General features: G+C 33.2%; 2 protein-coding genes across 3 annotated transcripts in view; one reads left to right on the top strand and one right to left on the bottom strand.

The window, feature by feature from the left end:
- Positions 1–16914, bottom strand: part of sdk (sidekick cell adhesion molecule) — a 46946-nt gene extending 30032 nt beyond the window's left edge. For both annotated transcript variants that reach the window (XM_090105913.1, XM_090105914.1), the window contains exon 1: positions 16645–16914. In XM_090105913.1, the coding sequence (XP_089962039.1) occupies positions 16645–16744 (100 nt within the window). In that variant the 5' untranslated portion in view covers positions 16745–16914. The remainder of the gene's footprint in view (positions 1–16644) is intronic.
- Positions 16915–17856: 942 nt separating this feature from the next.
- LOC149905856 (small ribosomal subunit protein uS8A) lies at positions 17857–19809 on the top strand. Its single transcript, XM_090105829.1, has 3 exons — positions 17857–17994; positions 18194–18491; positions 19695–19809. The coding sequence occupies exons 2-3, from the start codon at positions 18196–18198 to the stop codon at positions 19786–19788; spliced, it is 390 nt and encodes a 129-aa protein (XP_089961955.1). The 5' UTR covers positions 17857–17994; positions 18194–18195; the 3' UTR covers positions 19789–19809.
- The last annotated feature ends 4019 nt before the right edge of the window (positions 19810–23828 follow it).

Here is a 23828-nt window from a genome sequence, read left to right as displayed (position 1 = left end):
TATCTCCAACTTCTCGATTTTCTCTTGCATCTTCGCTGTCTTTAGCATCTTCATTTTTTTAGATTCTTCATTTTCTCTGCCTTCTTTATTTGCTCTACCTTGTTCGTTTTCTTTCGATTCACCATGCTCCCTTAGTTCCTGAAAGTCTGTTTCACAATCTGTGGTTTCAGCGATCGTACGATCGTAAAAAATAGTGTTTTTTTTAAATAATGTACATTGTTCGTTTTTGCCACATCTTTCTTTTTGCATTCTCAGAATTTGCGGCGAGGCGAAAATGATTACCGCTCATTATGCATTTTATTTAACACCTTATGGGTTTATCTTGAAAGTTAATCATTTATTAGTCAGTTATTCAATTTTTCTTCTCAATTTATACTTCCATTATTGAATGTTCATTTTTGTTACAGAACCCTACTTTTTTTTATATCTTACGAACAAAACGAGATTTCAAAGCGAGGGTAAGGTCAAAAGATGCGGCCAACTTTAAACTTTAATATAATGCAAAAAAGTAGATTTTGGAAAAAATGCTAGTTGTTCGATTTCTCTTCTACGGCGACGATATAAGGTAATTACTTAAAACCAAACATCTCAATATGTAAAATGCATTGAGGCAAGTATTTCGAAGTAAAGGAGCGTTTCCGTTACGTGACTCACACCAATGGCACGTAACGCCGCTGCTATAAGACCACTAACATACTAATAGAGAGCCACAGAAGGCCATTTTTTATTCGACGAATTCTTAAACTATATCAGAATTTCAATCATGTATCGTGTATAGTTTGTAAGAAATGAAGGAAAGTAATCAGAAGCTAGTGATGATGAATGATGATAAATAGCCATGTGAAATGATTTTATAATGACTTACATTTTATGAGTAGAGTCAGGAAACAATAAATTGGGGAATAATTGAATGCGTTGTATACAGAGAATATTCGATAACATGGTTTGGTCAACAAACGATGAGAACCGCTCCCGTTGCTTCCGCTTGTATTGTCTTCTGAGTTTTGTATATTTTGTACTCTAATAAGCCGGTTGCAACTTGTGGCTCGCTAGTGGCCAGTTACGCCGGTCGCTAGTGTAATTCGACCTACCACACCCGCCGCGTACTCTTGCTGTATTGACCAGAGAAACCTTTCGTCATCGCATGCTTTGTTCGCATGTAGAATGGAAACCTTACAAGTCATTCATTTGGACGTCCCAAGCGATACAATACTTTTTTATTGTTAGCTCAAAGAGTAAAATCATTTGAGTGTAATGGCATACACAAAATTTAATTACCCGCATAAATAGGTGATTATAAGTTTGACGTTATCCATATGTAGTATTTAACCACAATTAAAACACAGATTTGCGATAGCGGCTTTGCTGAAACTGCAATGTTGCAAAAGTAAATTCAGCTCGTTGGTTCGGTAAAATTAAAAGGTCAGCCAGATAGTGGTTTACCGATGAGAAGATATTATAATTGCAGCAGATAAATATTATACGTTATGTTTTAAGGAGACTTTTTTGAATTTTCATTCGTAATTGTGAGATATTAGCCTTTAGACGGTACGTTTCAATGTTATATTAATGTTTTAATGCTTTTAAAGGAAGGTCACAAAACAGACCGACTTTCTATAGATTTTTTATTTTTTATTATATGATAGGGAAGCGCTTGGCCACGATCTCGCCTGATGGTAAGCCGATACGTGGCCTAAGATTTTTCTATTTTAATAATAAGTAACAACATTCTCAACATTAATCAAGTGAATATATAGCAACCGAACACATTAAGTATATAAAAAAAATAAAAGCAACCAAAACTTCATCCTAAGCATTAAATAAATCCTCAGGATACCGTTAAAGCCTAAAGGATTTATTGCAATTACAAAATATGTACGTTCATGAATCATCCCGTTACAATTTAACCCAACGGTCACTCGCCAAGTAACTTAGGCTATGTAAGGTACTTTCTAGTTTTTATTATATACAAGGTAGACAGACATGTCTTATAAAGACTAGGAAATGTATGAAGTTATCGTCTTGTAGTACCTATATAGGCTTAATATCCTTAATTTTTGAAAGGAAAACTTCTGAGTCTTTAACAATTTTTGATTCATGACGCCTTTGTTTCGTATTAACTCCATTATACATAACTGTTCTTCTTCTGTTTCTGGGAAGCGCAATACTGTGGTAATGGTACAGAAAATGTTAATAAAGTCTTAATAAGTTTATCTCGTTTACAGCCTACCTTGGACCTTATTAATTTCGCTCAGATAAGTTTTTCTTAAATCAAGGACAGGAAAAACTGGAAGGAAATCGGAGAGATTTTAACTAATATGTGAACGTAGACGACGGATTGCACTTTTTATTAGTACTAATAACATAAAACTTTTAAAAAGCAATTCAAACAACCTGTTAATGTCGTACCTATAACATCATTAAGCTTACTCATGTATGAAGGTAAGATGATATTATGTTAGTACTTGAATCGCTAAGTATTGACTACACAACTATTGACTTAAATTATATTTTCCGTGTTTAATGATATATGTTTACATTAGTGCGAAACCTAGAAAGAATAAATATAAATAAGTAGACTATAAATTTTCGTCTATTGTAGAATATTATGTACCTATTCTGATAGAAAGCATTTCTGTATGCCGACTCCAGAAATCCAGAATTGTCACTCCTCGACTTTCTTTGTGGATCATAAGCCACACTTTGCATAGGCCAACCAACCCTCTGAACCGTGCCACGTTTGAGAGTAAAAATAGAAATTAATCGATCCTATTATTCGTGTCAGTTGTTTCAACCTCGTCAGGCTCAATTTAAGTAAGTTTAATATTCTTTCAAAATCCTATGCACACAAACACCGCATGATAACGCTTAGTATGGGTAATGGATATTGGGTATGTCATACTGTATATTAAATGGGTTGTTAATTTCCGAATAATAATGAGCGTTATATTTTTAGTTAAGTACATATTTGATATAATAAAACAATACTAATCCGAAAACATGTGCTTTTTATGGAAGTATTGATATGTTATGAAATTTAGCAGTAATATTATGTATGATTTTTTTTTTATAAAATGCGATGAAGTTCATAGGCGAAGAACTTGTAACAAATTTATTTCATTACATATACTGTATATATTAATAACATAATATGGTTATTAGTAATTATTACATAAAAACTAGCGGTCCGCCCCGGCTTCGCCCGTGGTACATATGAAAAATAGATGTTGGCCGATTCTCAGACTTACCCGATATGCACAGAAAATTTCATGAGAATCGGTCCACCCGTTTCGGAGGAGTATGCAGACTAACATTGTGACACGAGAATTTTATATATAAGATATACATACGACGACGTAATTTATACCCAAGGCTCGAGTATCTACCTATAGTAATAAACGTAATGTCATTTACTTGATGGATATGAATTTCTAATGTGAACATGTTACTACCCAGTTACTTAGCTTCTTTAATTATCTTAATTCAATTTTGCTTTAAAATATTACTGCATGCATTAACCATTGGCGTGTTTTAAGTTCTTTACTCTCAAGGTACTTAAATAATAAGCACACTAAGAAACGGCACGTATACTTTGATGTAGATGGTACATGAATACTTTAATGCTAATAATAAAATAAAATACTTAGTTACTTACCACCTCCAATTAATGATCAAGTATAACGTCACAGTATAAAATAGCAAATTGTTTTGCTCATAGCCATATTTATAATTTTCTATTTTAAGCAAATATATCATATATGAACCTCTCCCTTCCTTCTATTATAGTTTTGAGGTAATTTGGTAACATTTTTTAAATGAAAGATTAATCAATATTTTGGGAATTCTCAAAAAATAATTTTATTAGGTTCATAAAGAACAGGTTCCTTAAGATTTACAAACAATAAATACTAATTATTTAAATGAATTATATGTAACATCGGCTACTTAGGGCCGATTTTTCAATGCTTGGATAAAACTTATTCGTCGAATAATGTATAAAACTAACTACCATTTTAAAAACGTATTCTAATTGCCCGTATTTGACAGTTTACGTGACATTTTAATATTATCGTGTAATACTTTATTGGACGGATAAGTTTTATCCAAGCATTGAAAAATCGGCCCTTAGAAACATAAAGTGAATGATTAATTCCATAAATTAAGCAAGACTTCATTAAGCTTATTACAATTTGTTTGCTATTGATTAATAACCCAGTCAGAAACGTTGCAAACGGTATGAACTCACGGTTCCCGTAAAGTGAAAATTAGCAACACGTGCCCTTCATTCCTTCTCAAATAAATTTTATGGTGAATTATGTTTGCTTTGTTGCGGGTGGAGAAATAAAGTACATATTTATAACAGCCAGTTAGTACAACTCACTTATTCCATTGGTCACGTTGTACTAGAATAACGTGGTTATAGTAAATTATTATATCATTATATGATTATAGTGACGTAGGTAACCCCGAAATAAAAAGCAAGACAAATTCCAAACAGTGTAAAGTTAAGTAATTTAGATGTCTATATTCATTTTATATTGACACAACCCTCGTCCATGCGAATTCTATGAGGTGGTCTCTGCGCCATTTCACCTTGAATAATAAAAAAGGGTTGCAAATTGGGTAGGTTTACTGGTCCGCGGAACCGCAAGTTTGAATTTAGAGACCCGATTTATTTTATGGTAATAAAACGGAATCAAAGTTGAATTGTCTGCATACTTATTAATGGTAATAAATATTTTAAAAATAAATTATACTTCAATTACTCTTAAAAAGACTTTAAAACTATTGTTAAAGCATTTCCGTAAACAGGGGTTAAGTGTTATCATTTCTCAATTATCTTTTTTACAAGTAAATGGCGATAAAACAATTTCAATGCATAAGTAGAGCAAGGGAGAGAGAGGCATTGAACCTTAGCGTACTGCGATACCTCATTGCCCGTATTTACTCGGGCGGCACACACGTTTTAATATTAATAACCCCCCATACAAGAGAGCTCTGGCAGCTGCTTCTGAGCGCTACTGAATTTGTACCGAGTTGAGACTGGAACCTTTATGAACGATGTTTACCACCGCTCGCGGTCGCCGCTGGCTTGTTGCTCTAAAAATGCACTTTAGAGAGCACTTTAATTATACTACCAGTAATATACTGTTAAAACATAATGCTGTTTTTCAGTATCTACTCTATGCAAATAAATTCCACGCCTTAAATGTTGAGAAAAAAATAAAACATAGATTCATTTTATTTTTTCTTTTTCTATATAAAATGATACCATGTATACTAGGTACACCGTACATTTAAGAAAATAAGAATAATTTCGGAGATGGTTGGCATCGATTTTCATAGAAATTTTACTTTCGAAGCGACAACATACCACCAGGTATTGATGCACTTTTTTATTGAATAGAAGATACGATTGACTGCATTTTTCATAATCATTTGTAATTTTTTTATCATGATTTAGATATCTTATTATGCAGAAGCTGTTGCAATCGTCTATATGTATACATTTAAAAAAAATTAACGAGTTACGAGGAAATCGTACAATACATTATGTATATTATATAAGGCTATCGAATATCCATTTTTCTGCGAATAGTTAATTCTAAACTATAAAAAGGCGTAAGTATACAAAAATTCTCATTCATTACATATACAACATGTAATGCAAGAAAATGCATTGATGTGTACCCGCGGCACTTTTGCGTTCGTGCTCCTGAATGCATTTTTGTTAGACGGCTAGGTACCTACTCATGTCCTTCAGCGTTCAAAGAGTTATTCCGTCATAATGTCTCATATTACACATTACTATGTTGTATCGATATGTTGCCCTATGAAACGAGCAGAATAAAGTACAGTTTTAAGGTACAATTTTACAATTTTCTGGTTCCTAATAAATGTGCGAAGCGAACCTGATCTGTCTGGAATGTTGCATAGATGCGCGAAGTGGCTTTTTGTTCCCTATGTCCCCATTAAACAGGTCTGGCGCTACGTAGGTACTTAAGTTAAAACAACATGAATGTAATAAGTAAACCCGCCACATAATATTATTATACTTTACTCAGTTCCGCTAGGCCGTAATTCCCACCTCTGGGAAAAAGAGCATGTACTTTAAAAATGTTTGTATGGCCATTTCACGTAAACGTAGCCGTGATAATATCTTTATACGTGCTTACTTGACCAGTTTATATTTATTATTATTGATGCCATTCATTTAACGGTTTATTAGGTGCTGTTTGAAGGAAAGCGAAAGAAGATTATTTATTTATTTATATATTGAAATAATTTCAGTAAAGTGTATGATTTATGTATTCATTATAGTAAAGTCGAAGGTTCGATCATTATCAATGCTAGCAATATAACTGTAGTTATGGCTAAGTGCCTTTTAGAATTCCTTTCTGACGCCCGTATACCCGTCATAATTTCAAGCTTTGAGATCCTTTTGTAAGGGATATCTGTCATAGTTTTCCTTTTCTGCGGTCTAGCTTTACCTACTTGTTTCGTTTGGTATAGTTTTTAGTTGTTACTAAGCATCCTTTGTTTTGTGGTTGAAACCTGGGCGGTTACTTAAAACATCAACATAATACATTTTATATCATTTAATTATAATTAATATTCGAATATACATAAATGTTAAGTATATTTTTAACGCTTTTCAATAAAGTTATTTCTGTTAAATATACGATATACACTATCATGATTATTTAAAATGCTTCTAAGATTATGTGTACTTAGAAATGAATGTTGCATGTTACTCCCTTGCACGAGCAAATTGTCGCAGTCTGAGTTCTGACGTTAATAGTCATTGAATATTTTAACACCACTTTAAGTTAGCTAAGTTCATTACGTATTATGATTGAGTTGTGTTCAGCTCAAACTAAAGTAAAGGTACCTGTCGTTAGCTACGGTTCTTATACCCAAAAGATTCTATCGTTTCTCCAAGTGCTCTGGGGAACAAAATACGTTTTTAAACAAAACATTACATAAGCGCGGCGCGGGCGGCTTGAAGAGCTGCGGAAAGCGTGCAAAAAAATCCCGTAAAAAAAGCATTCATAATATTCACATGGCATTCGATATTATATTATTATCATGTGTCTTGTTATTTCGATTTCTATGGTTATCATAGTTATTGTATTTAAGTAATTTTGATATAGCAAAGAGGAATAAAACAAAACATATTGCAAGATTTCGCCTCACAAAGACATCAATTTCAAACAATAAAAGATTTTTTCTGGTGCATAACACTAAGTCAACTCAATGATATATAAATATATAATGAGGTCACTTAGTTTTACCATGGACTAATAATTATTTATTAGTCCATGGTTTTACATAAGATCTCATTACGTTTCTTAGAATGCGGTTGACTGTATACAATTGTATACTAGTCTTCAGCTTCCTGCCGCCGCTTCGCCCGCTTTGTCCAAAACTTAACAATAACCTATATATGCTAAAACCTTCCTAAAGATCCATGCTATAACATTGTCTAAAATGACACACATACACACGAACAGACAGACATACACAGTACGACTTTGTTTTATACATCGTTCTCTTGTACCTAGCAGTTCTTTAAACTGATAAATCTAAAAGGGATATGTAATCCATACTTAATATGTATTATAAATGCGAAAGTAACTCTGTCTGTCTGTCTGTTACTCAATCACGCCTTAACTACTGAACCAATTTGCATGAAATTTGGTATAGAGATATTTTGATACCCGAGAAAGGACATAGGCTACTTTTTACCCCGGGAAATAGGATAGGTTTTATCCCGGAAATCCCACGGGAACGGGAACTATGCGGGTTTTTCTTTGACTGCGCGGGCGAAGCTGCGGGTGGAAAGCTAGTAGGTATGTTATAAGTTTTTCAAACAAGTTATTATTGAAAAAGTCATATGTACCTGTGTATTGAGGAGTTTTGCGGGATGATATTAAAAAATTCCATCCTAGGTATATATTACATATGCACCTGTATATATGTATATGTCACCGTCATCTGGTTGAATCTGGTATTTGCTTGAATGACTAGCGCATTCATTGTATGGCGACATTCAATTGAATGACCAGGCCGAACGTTGATTTAAGCGTCACTAAACAATGTTTAGTGTTTAGTAATGTTGGAATTATATGCAAAAATTAATAAATTATTATTGTTGGAATTATATGCAAAAATTAATAAATTATTATGAGTATAGTAACTCATTTGATCTTTTTTGTAAGTATAAAATAACCGCCACCCGTTAATATTTGTTCAGTCCTGTTTTAATTTGTGAACAGTACACAAGTATAATACAGTAAAATAAAAAGTGATAAAGTGAAGTGTAGTATTATTTTATACCCTAACCTCCTACAGGTTATGGGCCCAGATTACGCGAGTGAAAATAATAGTGCAGTGTTTGTGCGGTGAATTGTTAAGTGTTGTTTAAGTTAAGTGCGTATACGTTAATATTTAAAATGGAGAACCAAAAAATGAAGCGAAACATTAAGCCGTTCGATGGCGAAAAATATAGTACGTGGAAATTTCGTATTCGTGCTTTATTGGCCGAAATGGACGTTCTTAAGGTGGTCGACGAGGATCCCATCATTCCGACAAATGAGTGGGAGAAAAACAATAGGATTGCAAAAGGTATTATAGTGGAATATTTGGCGGATTCTTTTCTCGGTTTCGCTAAAGAAGATTCTTCAGCGAGGCAAATTTTCAAAAAATTAGACAACCTATACGAGAGAAAAAGTATGGCTACACAATTGGCTATACGAAAGAAGTTATTGGCGTTAAAACTACAAGGCGATGTACCTCTTATCAAGCATTTTACTACGTTTGATGATTTGATAACGGAGCTCTTAGCTGCAGGCGCTAAATTGGAAGAGACCGATAAAATAGCCCATTTATTTTTGACACTACCCTCATCTTATGATGGAATCGTCACTGCAATTGAGACATTGACGGAAGACAATCTAACGTTAGCTTTTGTAAAAACGAGACTTTTAGACCACGAGGTGAAGCTGAAGAATGAATCTGGTGACACTAGTATGAAAGTCTTACAGGCTAAAGTTGAGATTCCGAAGAAAAGGAAGTTCAATCGTCATAAAATTAACTACGATAGTCATAAAAGAAAGAAGACATCACATTTCATAAAGTGTCATCATTGTGGGCGTAAAGGACACGTTAAAAATGACTGCTACTATTACAAAAGGAATAATCAGGCATTTAATCAGCATAAAGATTATACCGACAGACAAAAAACGCTACAAGTAGTGGACACAAATCAACCGTCAACTTCAAATTATGTTTCTGGGTTTGTTTTAATGATGGGAAATTATCGAAATGATCCTAGAGGTAACAAATTAACATTTATCTTGGACTCCGGAGCATCGGACCATATAACAAACAGGGAAGATTTGTTTATCAATTGTACTCTTTTAAATTCGCCTGTCAAAATTTCGATTGCTAAAACCGGTCAATTCATCTGTGCAAATAAAAAAGGAGCTTTGCAGGTAACCAGTGATACAGGCATACAGGGAATCTTGGAGAACGTGCTTTACTGTCCTGATGTGCCGTATAATCTCTTGTCCGTGTCGAAAATGCAACAAGCTGGTTACACCATCATTTTCAACCAGTGCGGTGCTCGTGTACTAGATAAGAGTGGTAATGTCATCATGCGAGGTATGTTGAATAATAATTTAATAACTGTTGATTTTATGACTTCGTTACACGAGAGTCACTCTGTTTCTAATATTTGCAATAATAATATTACCAAGTACAAATTATGGCACGAACGTTTGGGCCATATTAGTAAAAATAAATTTTTAGAACTGAAAAATAATAAAATGACAGATGATTTTAATGAAATTGAAACATTGTTGCCAATTAATGAATTTTGCGAAGCCTGTATAAAAGGTAAACAGAGTAGACTACCGTTTAACGACGTCAAGGATAAAAGTTACGTGAAGAGACCTTTATTTATTGTTCATTCGGACGTCTGTGGACCTATCACTCCTCCGACCGTAGATAATAAAAATTATTTTGTGCTTTTTGTTGATCAGTTCACGCATTACGCCGTGGTTTACTTGATAACGTATAAATCGGACGTATTTTCAGTATTTAGGGACTTTGTAGCTAAAAGTGAAAGTAAATTCAATACAAAATTAGTAAATTTATATTGTGATAATGGCCGTGAATACTTATCCACGGATATGAAAAATTACTGTGTTGAGAAGGGTATTACTTACCATTTAACTGTACCTAGGACCCCACAGTTAAACGGCGTCTCAGAAAGAATGGTTAGGACTGTTACTGAAAAAGCCCGCGCTATGATTAACGGCGCTAAATTAAATAAAGTATTTTGGGGTGAAGCGGTATTAACTGCTGTGTTTTTGATTAACTTGACTCCGACTAAAGCGGTGCAATGTCATAAGACACCGTTTGAGATGTGGCATGATAAAAAGCCCCGAATTAAATATTTAAAGGTGTTTGGATCGACTGTGTATGTTCACAATAAAGTTATGAAGTCAAAGTTTGACGACAAATCTTGGAAGGGTATTCTCGTGGGTTATGAACCAAACGGATATAAAGTTTGGAATCCTGAAATTAAAAGGTTTTGTGTTGTTAGAGACGTTATAGTTGACGAGGTCAACTTTATTAAAACTAGGCCTATAGATAATTTTGAAGAGAATGTTCGAAATTCTCATGACCAAACTGATAGTGACTTTATGTCGAAATCAGTGTCAAAGCCTAGAGTCTCTGCAAGTAATAAATCTGATGATAATGAGTGCCCTAGTAGAAAGAGTAAGAACCAAGATTTAAATGATTGTGAACAAACACATGTTGATCTACAGTCTGTTAGTCCGAGTTCAAGTAATAATGAATTAAGGAGGAGTGCTAGGCTTAAAGGGCGTCCGCCTGTGTCATATAAAGAAATTGATGAATGTAATAATGATTACTTAATGTGTGCTCATTCCGTTTTGTATAATATACCCGCCTCTTTTAATGAAATTAAATTTCGGGATGATAAAGTTTATTGGGAACAAGCAATAAAAGATGAATTGAATTCATTAGATATTAATAATACATGGGTTTTAGTTCCTAAACCTGAAAATAGAAATATAGTTGATTGCAAGTGGGTTTTCACTCTGAAGACTGATGAGTTTGGAAAGCCTTTAAGATACAAAGCTCGCCTTGTTGCAAGAGGTTTTAGTCAGGAATATTTAACTGATTATAACGAGACATTTGCCCCCGTTGCAAGAATAGCTAGCTTCCGATTTATTGTTAGTTTTGCTAATCAGTTTAATTTGCTCATTCACCATATGGACGTTAAAACAGCTTTTCTTAACGGTGACTTAAAAGAAGAGATATATATGAAAATACCTGAAGGAGTACAATACAAAGATAATTATGTATGCAAATTAAATAAATCATTGTACGGGTTAAAACAGGCCGCTAGGTGTTGGTTCGAAAAATTCGAACAATGCCTTGTGGAAAAAGGTTTCCAAAACTCTTCTGTAGATAGGTGTATTTACATGTTAGACAAGGGCAGTGTGTATAAAAGTATTTATGTGCTATTGTATGTTGATGATTTAGTAATTGTATGCGCTGATATTAGTGTTATGAATAGTTTTAAAATGTACCTAATGAGCAAATTTAAAATGACCGATTTAAAAGAAATTAAATTATTTCTGGGCATTAAGATTGCAAGATCTAACGATGAAATATTATTAGATCAAAGTGCATATATTAAAACAATTTTACATAAGTTTCAAATGCACGAATGCAATCCCATAAATACTCCTATGGAAGTAAAGCTTAATTATGATGCCTTAAACTCAGAAGAAAAGTATAATGCACCTTGTCGTAATGTTTTAGGCTGCTTAATGTACGTAATGTTATGTACTCGGCCAGATTTAAGCTTGTGTGTTAATATACTTAGCAGATATTCTAATAAAAATAATAAAGAGTTATGGCTGTGTTTAAAGAGAGTTCTCAGATATCTTAAGGGTACTATTAATTTAAAATTATGTTATAAACGGTCTGATTATGAAAATATTTTATGTGGATATGTTGACTCTGACTGGGGTGGAAGTGATACAAAGGACAGAAAAAGTACAACTGGCTATATATTTAAATTGTTTGATAATTGTACTATAACTTGGTGTACCAAGAAACAAATGTCGGTGGCAGCCTCTTCGACTGAGGCTGAGTATATGGCACTGTATGAAGCTGTAAGGGAAGCGTTATGGCTAAAATCATTAGCGGCTAGTGTTCATTTAAATATAGATAAACCCATTGTTATATATGAAGATAATAATGGTTGCATAAGTATTGCAAATAACCCCACCAGTCATAAGAGGTCAAAACATATAGACATAAAATATCATTTTTCAAGAGAAAAGGTTGAACAAAATGTAATAAAATTAAATTACATTCCCACAGGTTTGCAGCTAGCAGATGGACTCACAAAGCCATTGCCTGTCGTGGCCTTTCAAGCAATGAAGTCCAAATTAGGATTAAAATGAATATGGTTCATTTTAAATGATTCAATTAATTTATTGTGAAAATTATGAATTATGTTTGATTGATACATTTATGAATATTATATATTATATAGTCTGATTAGGTTTTTCTGGGTTTTTCCTAATCCTTGCAACAAATGTTGGACTATTATTATGTATTCCCAGTGTATACTTGTAAACTGTACTGTACTGTGGTAAATGTTAGAAATATGTAATGACGATTCGAAAGTGCTTCTAAAAGAAGTTTTATTGAACAAATAAATGTTTGAGTTTGATTTTGTAAAGATTGATTTAATGATTAATTTTTGAGGGGGCGTGTTGGAATTATATGCAAAAATTAATAAATTATTATTGTTGGAATTATATGCAAAAATTAATAAATTATTATGAGTATAGTAACTCATTTGATCTTTTTTGTAAGTATAAAATAACCGCCACCCGTTAATATTTGTTCAGTCCTGTTTTAATTTGTGAACAGTACACAAGTATAATACAGTAAAATAAAAAGTGATAAAGTGAAGTGTAGTATTATTTTATACCCTAACCTCCTACAAGTAAGAAGTCGGTTGGGAGCCAACGGAACCCCGCGAAGCTCCTAATTCTATGTACTCGTACCTAGTTAAAAATTCAAAAAAGCAACGAACCTAACCTTACTGACCTCCTTAACCAAAACAACGAGCATGCTAAATGGCATTCAATCAAGACATTGAACGTTACATTCAACAACTTGACGACTTGTCCTTTCTACTGGAACCTTACTGGAACAGATGAGTAAAGTTGTGAGTAAATGTAGCAAAAATATTCCAAGTTCGTATATAATATTTAATATTTAAAAGTACATAATCAATTTCATATGTCATATTATGTGCCGCAGACGGCAGAACGGACAACCGCTGGGGCACACATGTACTAGAGTGGAGACCGCGGCTCGGCAAACGTAGCGTAGGACGCACTGCTCCTATGTCCAGCAGTGGACAAACATGGGCTGATAATGATGATGAACTTGAATCAATTTCATATTTTAAATTAACTCAAATCGTTATTTTAATCGTTCTTACTTCTTAAGAAGGATAATATTCAAACGTTCGCCATTATCCCTCATTCTATGCCGCTTTTGTTTAAAACACCCTTCATACGAAGGATTTATGTCGGTTAAAATAAAAAATGTAAACATGTAATATATAATTTGAATGTGTGCACTGCGAACTTTGTTTTTTAACTGAAATTTAAACCCCTGTTTGTACAGGGTGTCCCAAGAAGTAGTGAAGCTGGGATGTAGAGGGCCTAGAGGGCTATCCGAATCACCTTATGTACCGAATGCCTAGCCCCCATGTATACGATTTTTCGTATTTTCGGAGTTGTAACGTTTTTTTTTTCAATTTTTCACCTATCGCCGATTACGATGAAATTTTTATTTATGGTGACGTGAATTATTGTGGTAGATGCTTGATTTTTTTTGCGTGCTAATCTGGGGTGGGGTTTCTTTAGTGGACTGCCGCACGTATTAAGGGGCCCATTTTGCCCAAAAGGGGAAAGTTAGGAAACCAATAGTTTTGGAGAAAAATCAATTTTCCTATTCTGACCTCAAAATGAATGGAATTGGTGTAAAATCATTTTAACTAAGCATTAGACGATAATAACAAAAATTGTACGATACATAAATAAAATACAAACAAGTTGTGTAAACCTACATAGTTTTTTTTTTGAGTGGGAATCACCCTAAAGTCGCTTCTGGCGCTTCTTCTTCTTCAAGAGTTAACCTAACACGCTCGTCGCTTCGCTCCTCGCTACCTATTTGGATATTAAAAATAAAAGTTTAATAGTTTTTTAACCTACGTAGATCTTTTTTTGCACAACAAAACGGATAAATGCGCTAAAAATTAATAACTTTAAAAATTAATAACTAAAAAACTAGAAGTTTCCTAACGATAATATTTTGGAATTACTATCTTACATTACCTAGCTAACTAACAATATAAATATTTCCAACAAATTCGTGCGGCAGTCCACTAAAGCCAACCCGCTAAGAAAGATAAAATCACCCAGTATGTTCACAACTTCAAGGGCCCGTAAAGAAATAAAATCACATAAAAAAGTTACCATTTAGCGTTTAAAACCTTGTTCTATCTATCAGATAGGTACCCTGAAAATTTAATTTTATTATGCACTAGCATTGCGGTTTAACCCGGAGTACTGCCATTGAAATTTTCAAAATGGCCTCCCTGTTGCTCATTGCAAGTGCGACATTGCCAGAAAAAGTTATCTTTTACACGTCTGAATGCGCTTCTATTACTTTTAATGTTTTCTTCTGCTACTCTTATTTTCCGGGTTAATTCATCCAAATTGTGGCATTCTCTTGAGTAGATGAGGCCTCTGTAGTATCCCCATTGAAAAAAATCAATGGGGTTCAGGTCAAGGAACCGTGGAGGCCAAGCTATAGGGCAAATATACCCTGAAAGATGGATTGGCCTGTGTGTGTGCCGGTGACGCCTGCCTTATAGCCTGTCACAGATTATTCAGACAGGCATTCCGGCTATGAAATTGATGTAAGCTTTAATGACATTATTTTTAAAATCATAGGAAATTATATAATTCACATTTAAATTGATATTTATTTACATTTTCATTTTTTTAATATTTAAATGTCTATCTTAACGCCTGTTAGGGATAAACTCAAAACTCAAACATTTTTTCTTCTCCTAAAATAAGCAATTTGAATCATCATAACATGAATTTTACTACCAGTTTGGTCACAGGTCACACTACTACTCTAAAATACATCTACTTGTCTAAAATTTACAAGGCTGAGGCAAAATTGAGAGGCATCCTACACCATCTTTATGCATATAGTGAACTATTTTTTAGGGTTCCGTAGCCAAAATGGCAAAAACGGAACCCTTATAGTTTCGTCATGTCCGTCTGTCCGTCTGTCCGTCTGTCACAGCCGATTTACTCGGAAACTATAAGTACTACAGTGATGAAATTTGATGGGAATATGTGTTGTATGAACCGCTACAAAAATATGACACTAAATAGTAAAAAAAAGAATTGGGGGTGGGGCCCCCCATACATGTAACTGAGGGATGAAATTTTTTTTTTCGATGTACATACCCGTGTGGGGTATCAATGGAAAGGTCTTTTAAAATGATATAAAGTTTTCTAAAAAACATTTTTCTTAAAGTGAACGGTTTTTGAGATATCAGCTCTCAAAGTCGTAAAAAGTATGTCCCCCCCCCTCTATTTTTATAACTACGGGGTATAAAATTCTAAAAAAAATAGAGGTGATGCATGCTAATTAACTCTTTCAACGATTTTTGGTTTGATCAAAGTATCTCTTATAGTTTTTGAGATAGGTTGATTTAACTGTAATTTATTATATTTGCTGCTACGGAACCCTTTGTGCGCGAGCCCGACTCGCACTTGGCCGGTTTTTTATTTATGAGTGTGATAGATCCCCATTCTAATTTTTATATTTTATGAACATTGTTTGGTTTTTGCTTTACAAACCATTAAAATTTAAGGGTAAAGTTGTTTCATTTCTCTAACTTAATAAGTTTAACTATTAGATCTTTGAATGGAATAAAAAAAATTGGTTGTTTGTAAAGTAGGTTTACGATTGAGATGTTTACGTGATAACGTCTTATTGGTGGCAGCGCTCGAGATGAGACGGGAGATCGGTCCGTCTCTCTCTCGTTATACCTGCGATCGCGCTCGTGAGGTTTTGGTGTGACACAAGTTTCTGAACATGTCACCCGGCTAAAACGATTTTAAAAACGTTATTACGTTAAAAAAAGATTGAAATACTAAGAAAGATAAAATCACCCAGTATACAGTTCACTTCAAACACTAAACACTCAAACACTCAACTTCAAAGGCCCGTAAATAAATAAAATCACATAAAAAAGTTACCATTTAGCTTTTAAAAACTTGTTCTATCTATCAGATAGGTACCCTGAAAATTTCATTTTATTATGCACATATTGTAATGTTTATAAAAAATAATATATATTTTGTAAGCAATATGTACCTTTTCTATTCAAACAACAATTCAAGATATTTTTTTTAAACCTTGAGATCTTACATGACTCACCTAAATTTATAGCAACTAATAACATCTTTATTTTTAATAACTTACCTAGACTGTCGGCTGATGAAGTTATTTTTATCAAGCAGGCAAACAATAAAAACATTCCTGTTTTCAGTGACATTTTTTTCCACCGCTCTAGTTCTTCCATAACACAAGACCTTTATTTTAAATCACTATTTTGTAGCAGCTCGATGAACACAACTTTTGTTTATCGTAAAACAACAAACTTTTTTATAAAACACTAAGTTTTCTCTACACCACCACATATTACAATGCGTTGCTAGGTTCTACATTCACCACAACAATAAGGATACGTTAGTACTTAGTACCTGTGGGATTAAACTATACCATTAGCCAGCAAGGTACAAAAGTTCACTCAACTTTATATTATGCCCTATAAAGTATGAAACTAATAAAATTAAAGTATTTTCATCATTTTGTAACGGATTTATAAATAATCTTTAGGTTAAAACACGCTCACTTGTTTTTAAAATACTTAAAAAACTTTTGCTAAAAGTTCGAAAGTTTTTAAAACTTCATTTCACAATCTTTCATTTGAAGGACGCTCGACTAGTGCGTTGAGCGTTCCCAGTGTTGCACCAACGACATAACATTTTTGTACTGTGCTCTCACTCCGTGTAGTGTACCTAGTTCGTACACAGTTCAAATTCGTTCTCACTTTGACAGAAAAGTACCGTTCCTCTACAAAGATTTTCATTCATTCATAATGTATAGGCACATTTCATTTTACTTTTAATAGTAATAGCCTGTAATAGCAGTAGATATATTATATAATATATTTAGAGGAAAATTATTGACCACAATTAGTATCAGTAGTTTCTTTTTGTAAAAAAATTACAGAAAAAAAATATTGTAAATCTATATATTATGTATTGTAATATTAACTGCAACGCGTCCGGTGATGGCTCACATTTTTTTTTAATATTAGATATAAAATATAAATTTATAAAGCATTTAACAACAAACTAAAAATATCAAATTCAAGGTATGTTAATTTAAATTATAAGTTCACAATGAACGATTTGCTACAACAAGAAATAAATGCAATTAGTTATTTTTAAATTAAAAGTCTCATATATGTAGGTAATTAATGCTAGTACTAATTTAATAAGAGTGTTTTAAGATAATATAATTATAATAAATTTTTATAAAGTCTCTGATTAGTCACGTGAATAATAAAATGATTAAAGTTATAAGGCAACTTTGGTGGTTTAAAGATTATGCGTAATGAAACAATACCTTAATGTGAGCAACCAATGGCATCAAGATTCGGCTTAATGACATTTGACAAATGACAGTGACTTACTGCAAAAAAAAAATTATTTCTTTTCAACTAGCCTGTCATTACGAAAAGTTGAGGCGGGTTTTAAATCCTAGGTAATCATTGTTTATTTGAAATAAAATGAAATTATATATACGATATTAGTGAATGCATTTAGTGCTAGATGTTGTGCAAACATTATTTTCGCTACTTGTGAAAGTTTTAACTTGTGTATTATTGTTTGACTGTGCGGCTTACGAGGTTATACATGTAAAGGTTTGGTACTGGCTAAAACTCTTTTCTCTAATTTTTCAGCCATGGTGCGTATGAACGTATTGAGTGATGCTTTAAAATCAATCCACAATGCCGAAAAACGAGGCAAAAGACAAGTTCTCATTCGGCCCTGCTCCAAAGTTATTGTGAAGTTTCTCACTGTGATGATGAAGCATGGTTACATCGGCGAATTCGAGATTGTAGATGACCACAGAGCTGGAAAAATCGTCGTCAACCTAACAGGCAGATTAAATAAATGTGGAGTTATTTCACCCCGATTTGATGTACCTATCAATGATATTGAAAGGTGGACTAACTTATTGCCCTCTCGACAGTTTGGGTATGTATTATATTGAACAGTACCTTATTTTTAATTATCACTTAATGTTAGTATTCTGTGAATATATTATATAGAAGCACATCAAACATTTTTGATACACCTATGATATGTATCATAGAAAATAGAAATGTTATAATAATACATATTATTTATTATTATAATATGAAGTAGTATTACATTGCTCTTTAATGCTGAATTATAAATTATAATATTTTAAAACAATATTTCTAAGTAATACACAAAATACTAAAGTAGATGTACATTTATGCATACTTTTTATAATAACCTAAAATCATAGTGGATAATTATTTATCTTAATGGACTAATTATATGTTTAATATCTAGTGAACTGGATCTTGTCCAAGTTCACTAAATGTATTATATAGTAACTAAATATATTATAGATATTTATTATTTATTAAATGGTTGTTGTGCACAATTTTGTGACAAATTGTATTGAATAATACTTCTGTCTTCTGATTATTTTATTTTGTTGCATTACACTTTTGTCTGTATGTTATTATTTTTGTCAATAAGAGCATACGCACGACTACCGTGAATCACTTACAATCCTTGTTAGTGATTTGATATGTTGTGCAAAATTATAACGCAGTAGCTGAAGGTGATGTTGCTTATATAGCTAACATTGTTTCAATTGTTGTGGACACTAATTTTAAATGAAATTATCTTAAAATAATAGTCAATTTTAAAATTTCTAATACTAAAGATAGTAGAAATCTTAAAGTGCTCAAAAAACATTTGTTTAGAAGATTGAGATTATACAGTAGAATACCGATTATCCGAATTAATTTGGACCAGGGTTGAGTTGGTTAATCAGATAACCAGACATATCACATAGGCTTGAAATAAAGAAAAACAAAGTGTTACACATAAAATTAACTTAAAAAGCGCAATATGAAGTGTCTAGTGGTTTTGCTTTATTGTCCATGCTTGGAACAACAAAGCAACACAAAAATTACATGTTTTTTTTTTCAAATATGCTTAGGACCAATTTGGAAAATTGGCGATTCGGTTAATTGGCGGTTAACTGTACTCTGGTTTTGTTGAACATCATATATTTGTATTATGTTAAAAAGAAAGTCTTCAATGTATTATCTGTCCCTGTCAATGTTTCAAAAGGCTGGTGCAAACCTGGTTGTTTAATTAAAAATCATAATTATAAAAACATCTTATAATTTTCAGATACCTTGTACTCACCACTAGTGGAGGTATCATGGACCACGAAGAAGCAAGACGAAAACATCTTGGAGGAAAAATATTAGGTTTCTTTTTCTAATCTAATACACGTAAAAATGTATTTTTGTGTTTTATTTGACTATTATACTTGAAGCATCATTATTTTATCAGTATTTTTATATAGTATAATATTATAGAATAAGATTTGATATCATTACTTTGCATAGTAGATTGAAGTTCAGTAGTTTGCTTTCTCTGTATTATACAACCCTCTAGTATATTTACCTGAATACTCTAATTCTATCAGTGAGCCCCAGAGAGATTGTGGTCAAGCGCTTCCTCATATTATAAAGCTGCATATAATTGCATTGCATAGTTTTAAAGACATACATACAGGTAAATTAGCTTGGAGAAATTTTTGCATATGTAGTGGTGTGTATATTACTCAGATCTTAGAGCGCGTTTCCACTATATCGTTCTGGCCTATACAAAAATGTTTCGATATCCTAACATTACTATTTAATTTTATACTTATTCCTAGCAACACTTTTGTTTTCAATAAAAACAAGTTTTTATTTGAAAGAAAATGGTTTTGACTTTATAAAAAAAAATATATCATTCAATTTTACGTCCTTGAGCAAAAGACAAGGCGACTACCGTGAAACAATAAAATATCGTGTCCATAATAATTTGTTTCATAATTAATATTTGACCATAATAATTACGAAACAAAACAAATAAATAAATCGTCACTTGATAGTGGAAAGTGGAAACACGCACAAAACCAGAATAAACCAGTTTACGCTGTCCGCACTCCGCAGGTGCCACGTGCAGTCGTTTGGTAGCGTTAGAACATAAAGCACATTTCATTCAAAAATTATAATTATTATGTACGTAGTTTAATTGATAAATTTTGTATTTGTTGATTGTTGTTATTATTTGTTATTATTGTTATAATATTTGTTGAAGTGAATTACATGTCCCGCAGCCGGAGGGCCCAAATGAAAACTCAGATGTACTTAAAAACTACATTTAATAGCTAAAATGAGACTTTTACACCCATGTCTGCACGATGCAGACCGGAGTTAAAGAATGAATTTATACAGTTTAATAATTATAAAGACGTAAGCTTGGATGCTAACTAAGGGAAATCGCATCCACATTCTATTCCCGTGCGAACGGCGTATTCAGCAGTTTTGTATGAAGGCAGGGCCATAACTAGTGTTTAATTTGTGTGTAAGTGTTGTAACTTTATATTGTTAATTCAATATGGCTCCAGTGTTAAAACATGGTCGAGGCAAGCCTTTGACTTCTCAAACTAAAGAATTAAACTTTAAATGTCGTTTCTTTTTCAGGTTAGTTTTTTCATTTTAGTAACATTGTTAATGTAAAAGTTATATGTATGTTAAATGTGCAAATATTAAAATAAAGTCTCCTCTTTTTCAGAGGAGAAACACATATAGTTTAATTTAAAATCCCTTATATATACAGGGTTACTTGTAAAACACCGGCAACCTCGCAGGACAAGATAGCTAACATCATAAGTAACAACATTTGTTCTACGACTTTTGATAATTTGTTAGATTTTATTTTCATACAAAAATAAATATTCATTTAATTTTCCGTCTGAATATTATAAACTCTACGCCTCCCAAAAATTACGTAAACAAAAAGCGAACGAGAGGGGGAAGGGGGCGTCGCGTCGTCCATCCGATAATTAATAGAACATAGACTTACAAATGTAAGGAGAGTACAATAAAAGTTTAAAAAATCATTTAAAAATAATTTATTGCGTTATGCCAAAAGTCGTAGAACAAATGTTGTTACTTATGATGTTAGCTATCTTGTCCTGCGAGGTTGCTGGTGTTTTACAAGTAACCCTGTATAAAATAAAAACTAAAAATAAAATGTTGTTTTATTTTATTTGCTGACCATACACTACTACAAACGCAAAAATTTCTCCAAGCTAATTTACCTGTAAGGACCTATTGATATTTATTAAAATAAGTTAGAATGAGCTAGTTTATGCTAATATTATTAGGGCTTCCAATAAAATAAAGCATTTCATTAAAAGGTTGGAAAAGCACTGGTCTATAATGCCACCGGTGTTTATGGACTATGTGTATGTATCGCCTAACTAGCAAGATAGCCAACTGTCGGAAAATTATGATCCGTAATATACCTCCTAATCCGTCCTTTTAATGCATTATTTTTCGTAAGAATGCAAACATATCGCAGTTTTGCATTATGCTTAGAATTTAGACTAGACAAGACCCTCGGGCCTCGCGTATTGTGCGCGAGTAGTGATACTAGGGACCCCGTGTTGCGCGCGAACTCTTGCCCTGTGGACTGAATTCATCCCCGAATGCGCGTAATCCGCACGAGATAATTCTGACGAATTCGCCCATTCTGGACAAGCTCTTACTACGTGCGTACGCGCTTCCTCCTTCCTCTGTGAGGAGGCTTGAGCGGAACACGTCTCATGCTGCCTCACCGCCCCGGCCGACAGAACCTAACCCATCCAAATAAATTGAATAATCAATTTATTTCTTGCACGATTGCCTGGTCTAGAACCCCTGACCTAACGATTTTTAAGTCGGAGGTTCTCGCCACTGAGCCACCACTTCTCCGCTACGGTGATAAGGGGTGATTATAACAGTTCATAGAAAGGTCAATATTTTATTTTATAATCGCCCGAATCAATGGTCACTACTTTTTGCATGTTGTTTCGCTCGTGTGGTCTAAGAAAATTAACAGTACCTGACATACGTGTCACATTTTTTAATATAGTGCCATCTACCGGAATTTTTAAATTTCAAAGTGATTACAATGCGAATCATACCGGATCTTCCCATGGGAATTAAACGTTTTATAGCGGTAAAAAGTACCTAGCCTGTTACTGTAGCTTCCTAACTATCCCCAGACGCTAAGAGCACGTCATAAAATTGCTGCGTTGCAAGTTGCAACGTTAAATAAAGATAAACTAATAAACAAACTTTCGCAACTATACCAATAATAAAAAAATGGAGTGTTTGTTTTTAGTATTGAAATAACCGAGTAACTTAGGCTATTTCTTATACTGATATTCCCACAGGAATATTGGATAAAAAGAAAAACTCACTCACGCGTGCGGGTGAAACCGTGAAACGTGAAACGCAGCTAGTTTATAATAGTAAATGATGAATATGGTAAATTCATATTTGCCCTAACATGAGGAAAAAGCTACTTAAAGTCCTTTCTGGGCATTCGGGTTGAAAAACTGTGTCATTTGTTCCTCCAGTTAATAAAAAATATTAGCATAGGGAGTAAGTTAACAGGATGAATATATCCAGAACAGCCGATGATGATGAGTATGGGAAGAGCCGTCAGACCAGTGGACTTAAATTGCATACATGAAATCCCCGAATATCGTAAACCGAGTTGATAATTGAGTATTTGAATAAAAAAATTTTTTGTGCTAAATGGATAGATTAGTTTTATAACAAAACTGTTTTTTTAATTTTTTTTTTGCAATAATTCAAAAGTTATTTCAAAATAAAAATTAGACTTTGAATCCAGTACCGAAAACACACCGACAACTCCCGAAGCGTCACCCGAACGCGTGTGACGTCATAATGTTAGTTTTCACTCATTGCAGTTGATAGAAAAACCTAGAAAAACGAATACAACTATAACATTTTGACATCACATCTATCGTGACCAGTCATGGCGCGTTTATAGTCACGTGACTTTAATTTAAATTTCATCAATTTTTAATTGCTTATAATTAATTGAAAAATATTTTTTTTGGAGATTTTTGCATTAAATATGTTATTAATAATAAGGTTTTAAAATACATAAAAAAAATCATTATTTTTTTATTATTCAAATACTCAATTACGTTATACAACATATTATAATGAAAGTTACCCTGCTTTCGCTCTGTGAAAAACATAAGCTAGAGGCAAATTGTTAAGGCAACAAGATGATGATGGGGTATTTCAACATAAGTATTGGCGACATAATATTGTTATGATTCACTTCGCACATGTAAAGGAACATAATTACTTTTTAGTTTAGTTTTTACCTACCGACCCGTTTCGACCGCCTCCTTGGTACAATGGTTGACGCGTGAGCGTAGCACCGAGGGGCGAGGGGTCC

The sequence above is a fragment of the Colias eurytheme genome, chromosome 9, assembly GCF_061535395.1.
Source record: "Colias eurytheme isolate Ceu_HAF_F1 chromosome 9, ilColEury1 Martin Lab GWU primary, whole genome shotgun sequence".
NCBI lineage: Eukaryota > Metazoa > Arthropoda > Insecta > Lepidoptera > Pieridae > Colias > Colias eurytheme.
This window is presented reverse-complemented; position numbering and strand designations above follow the sequence as displayed.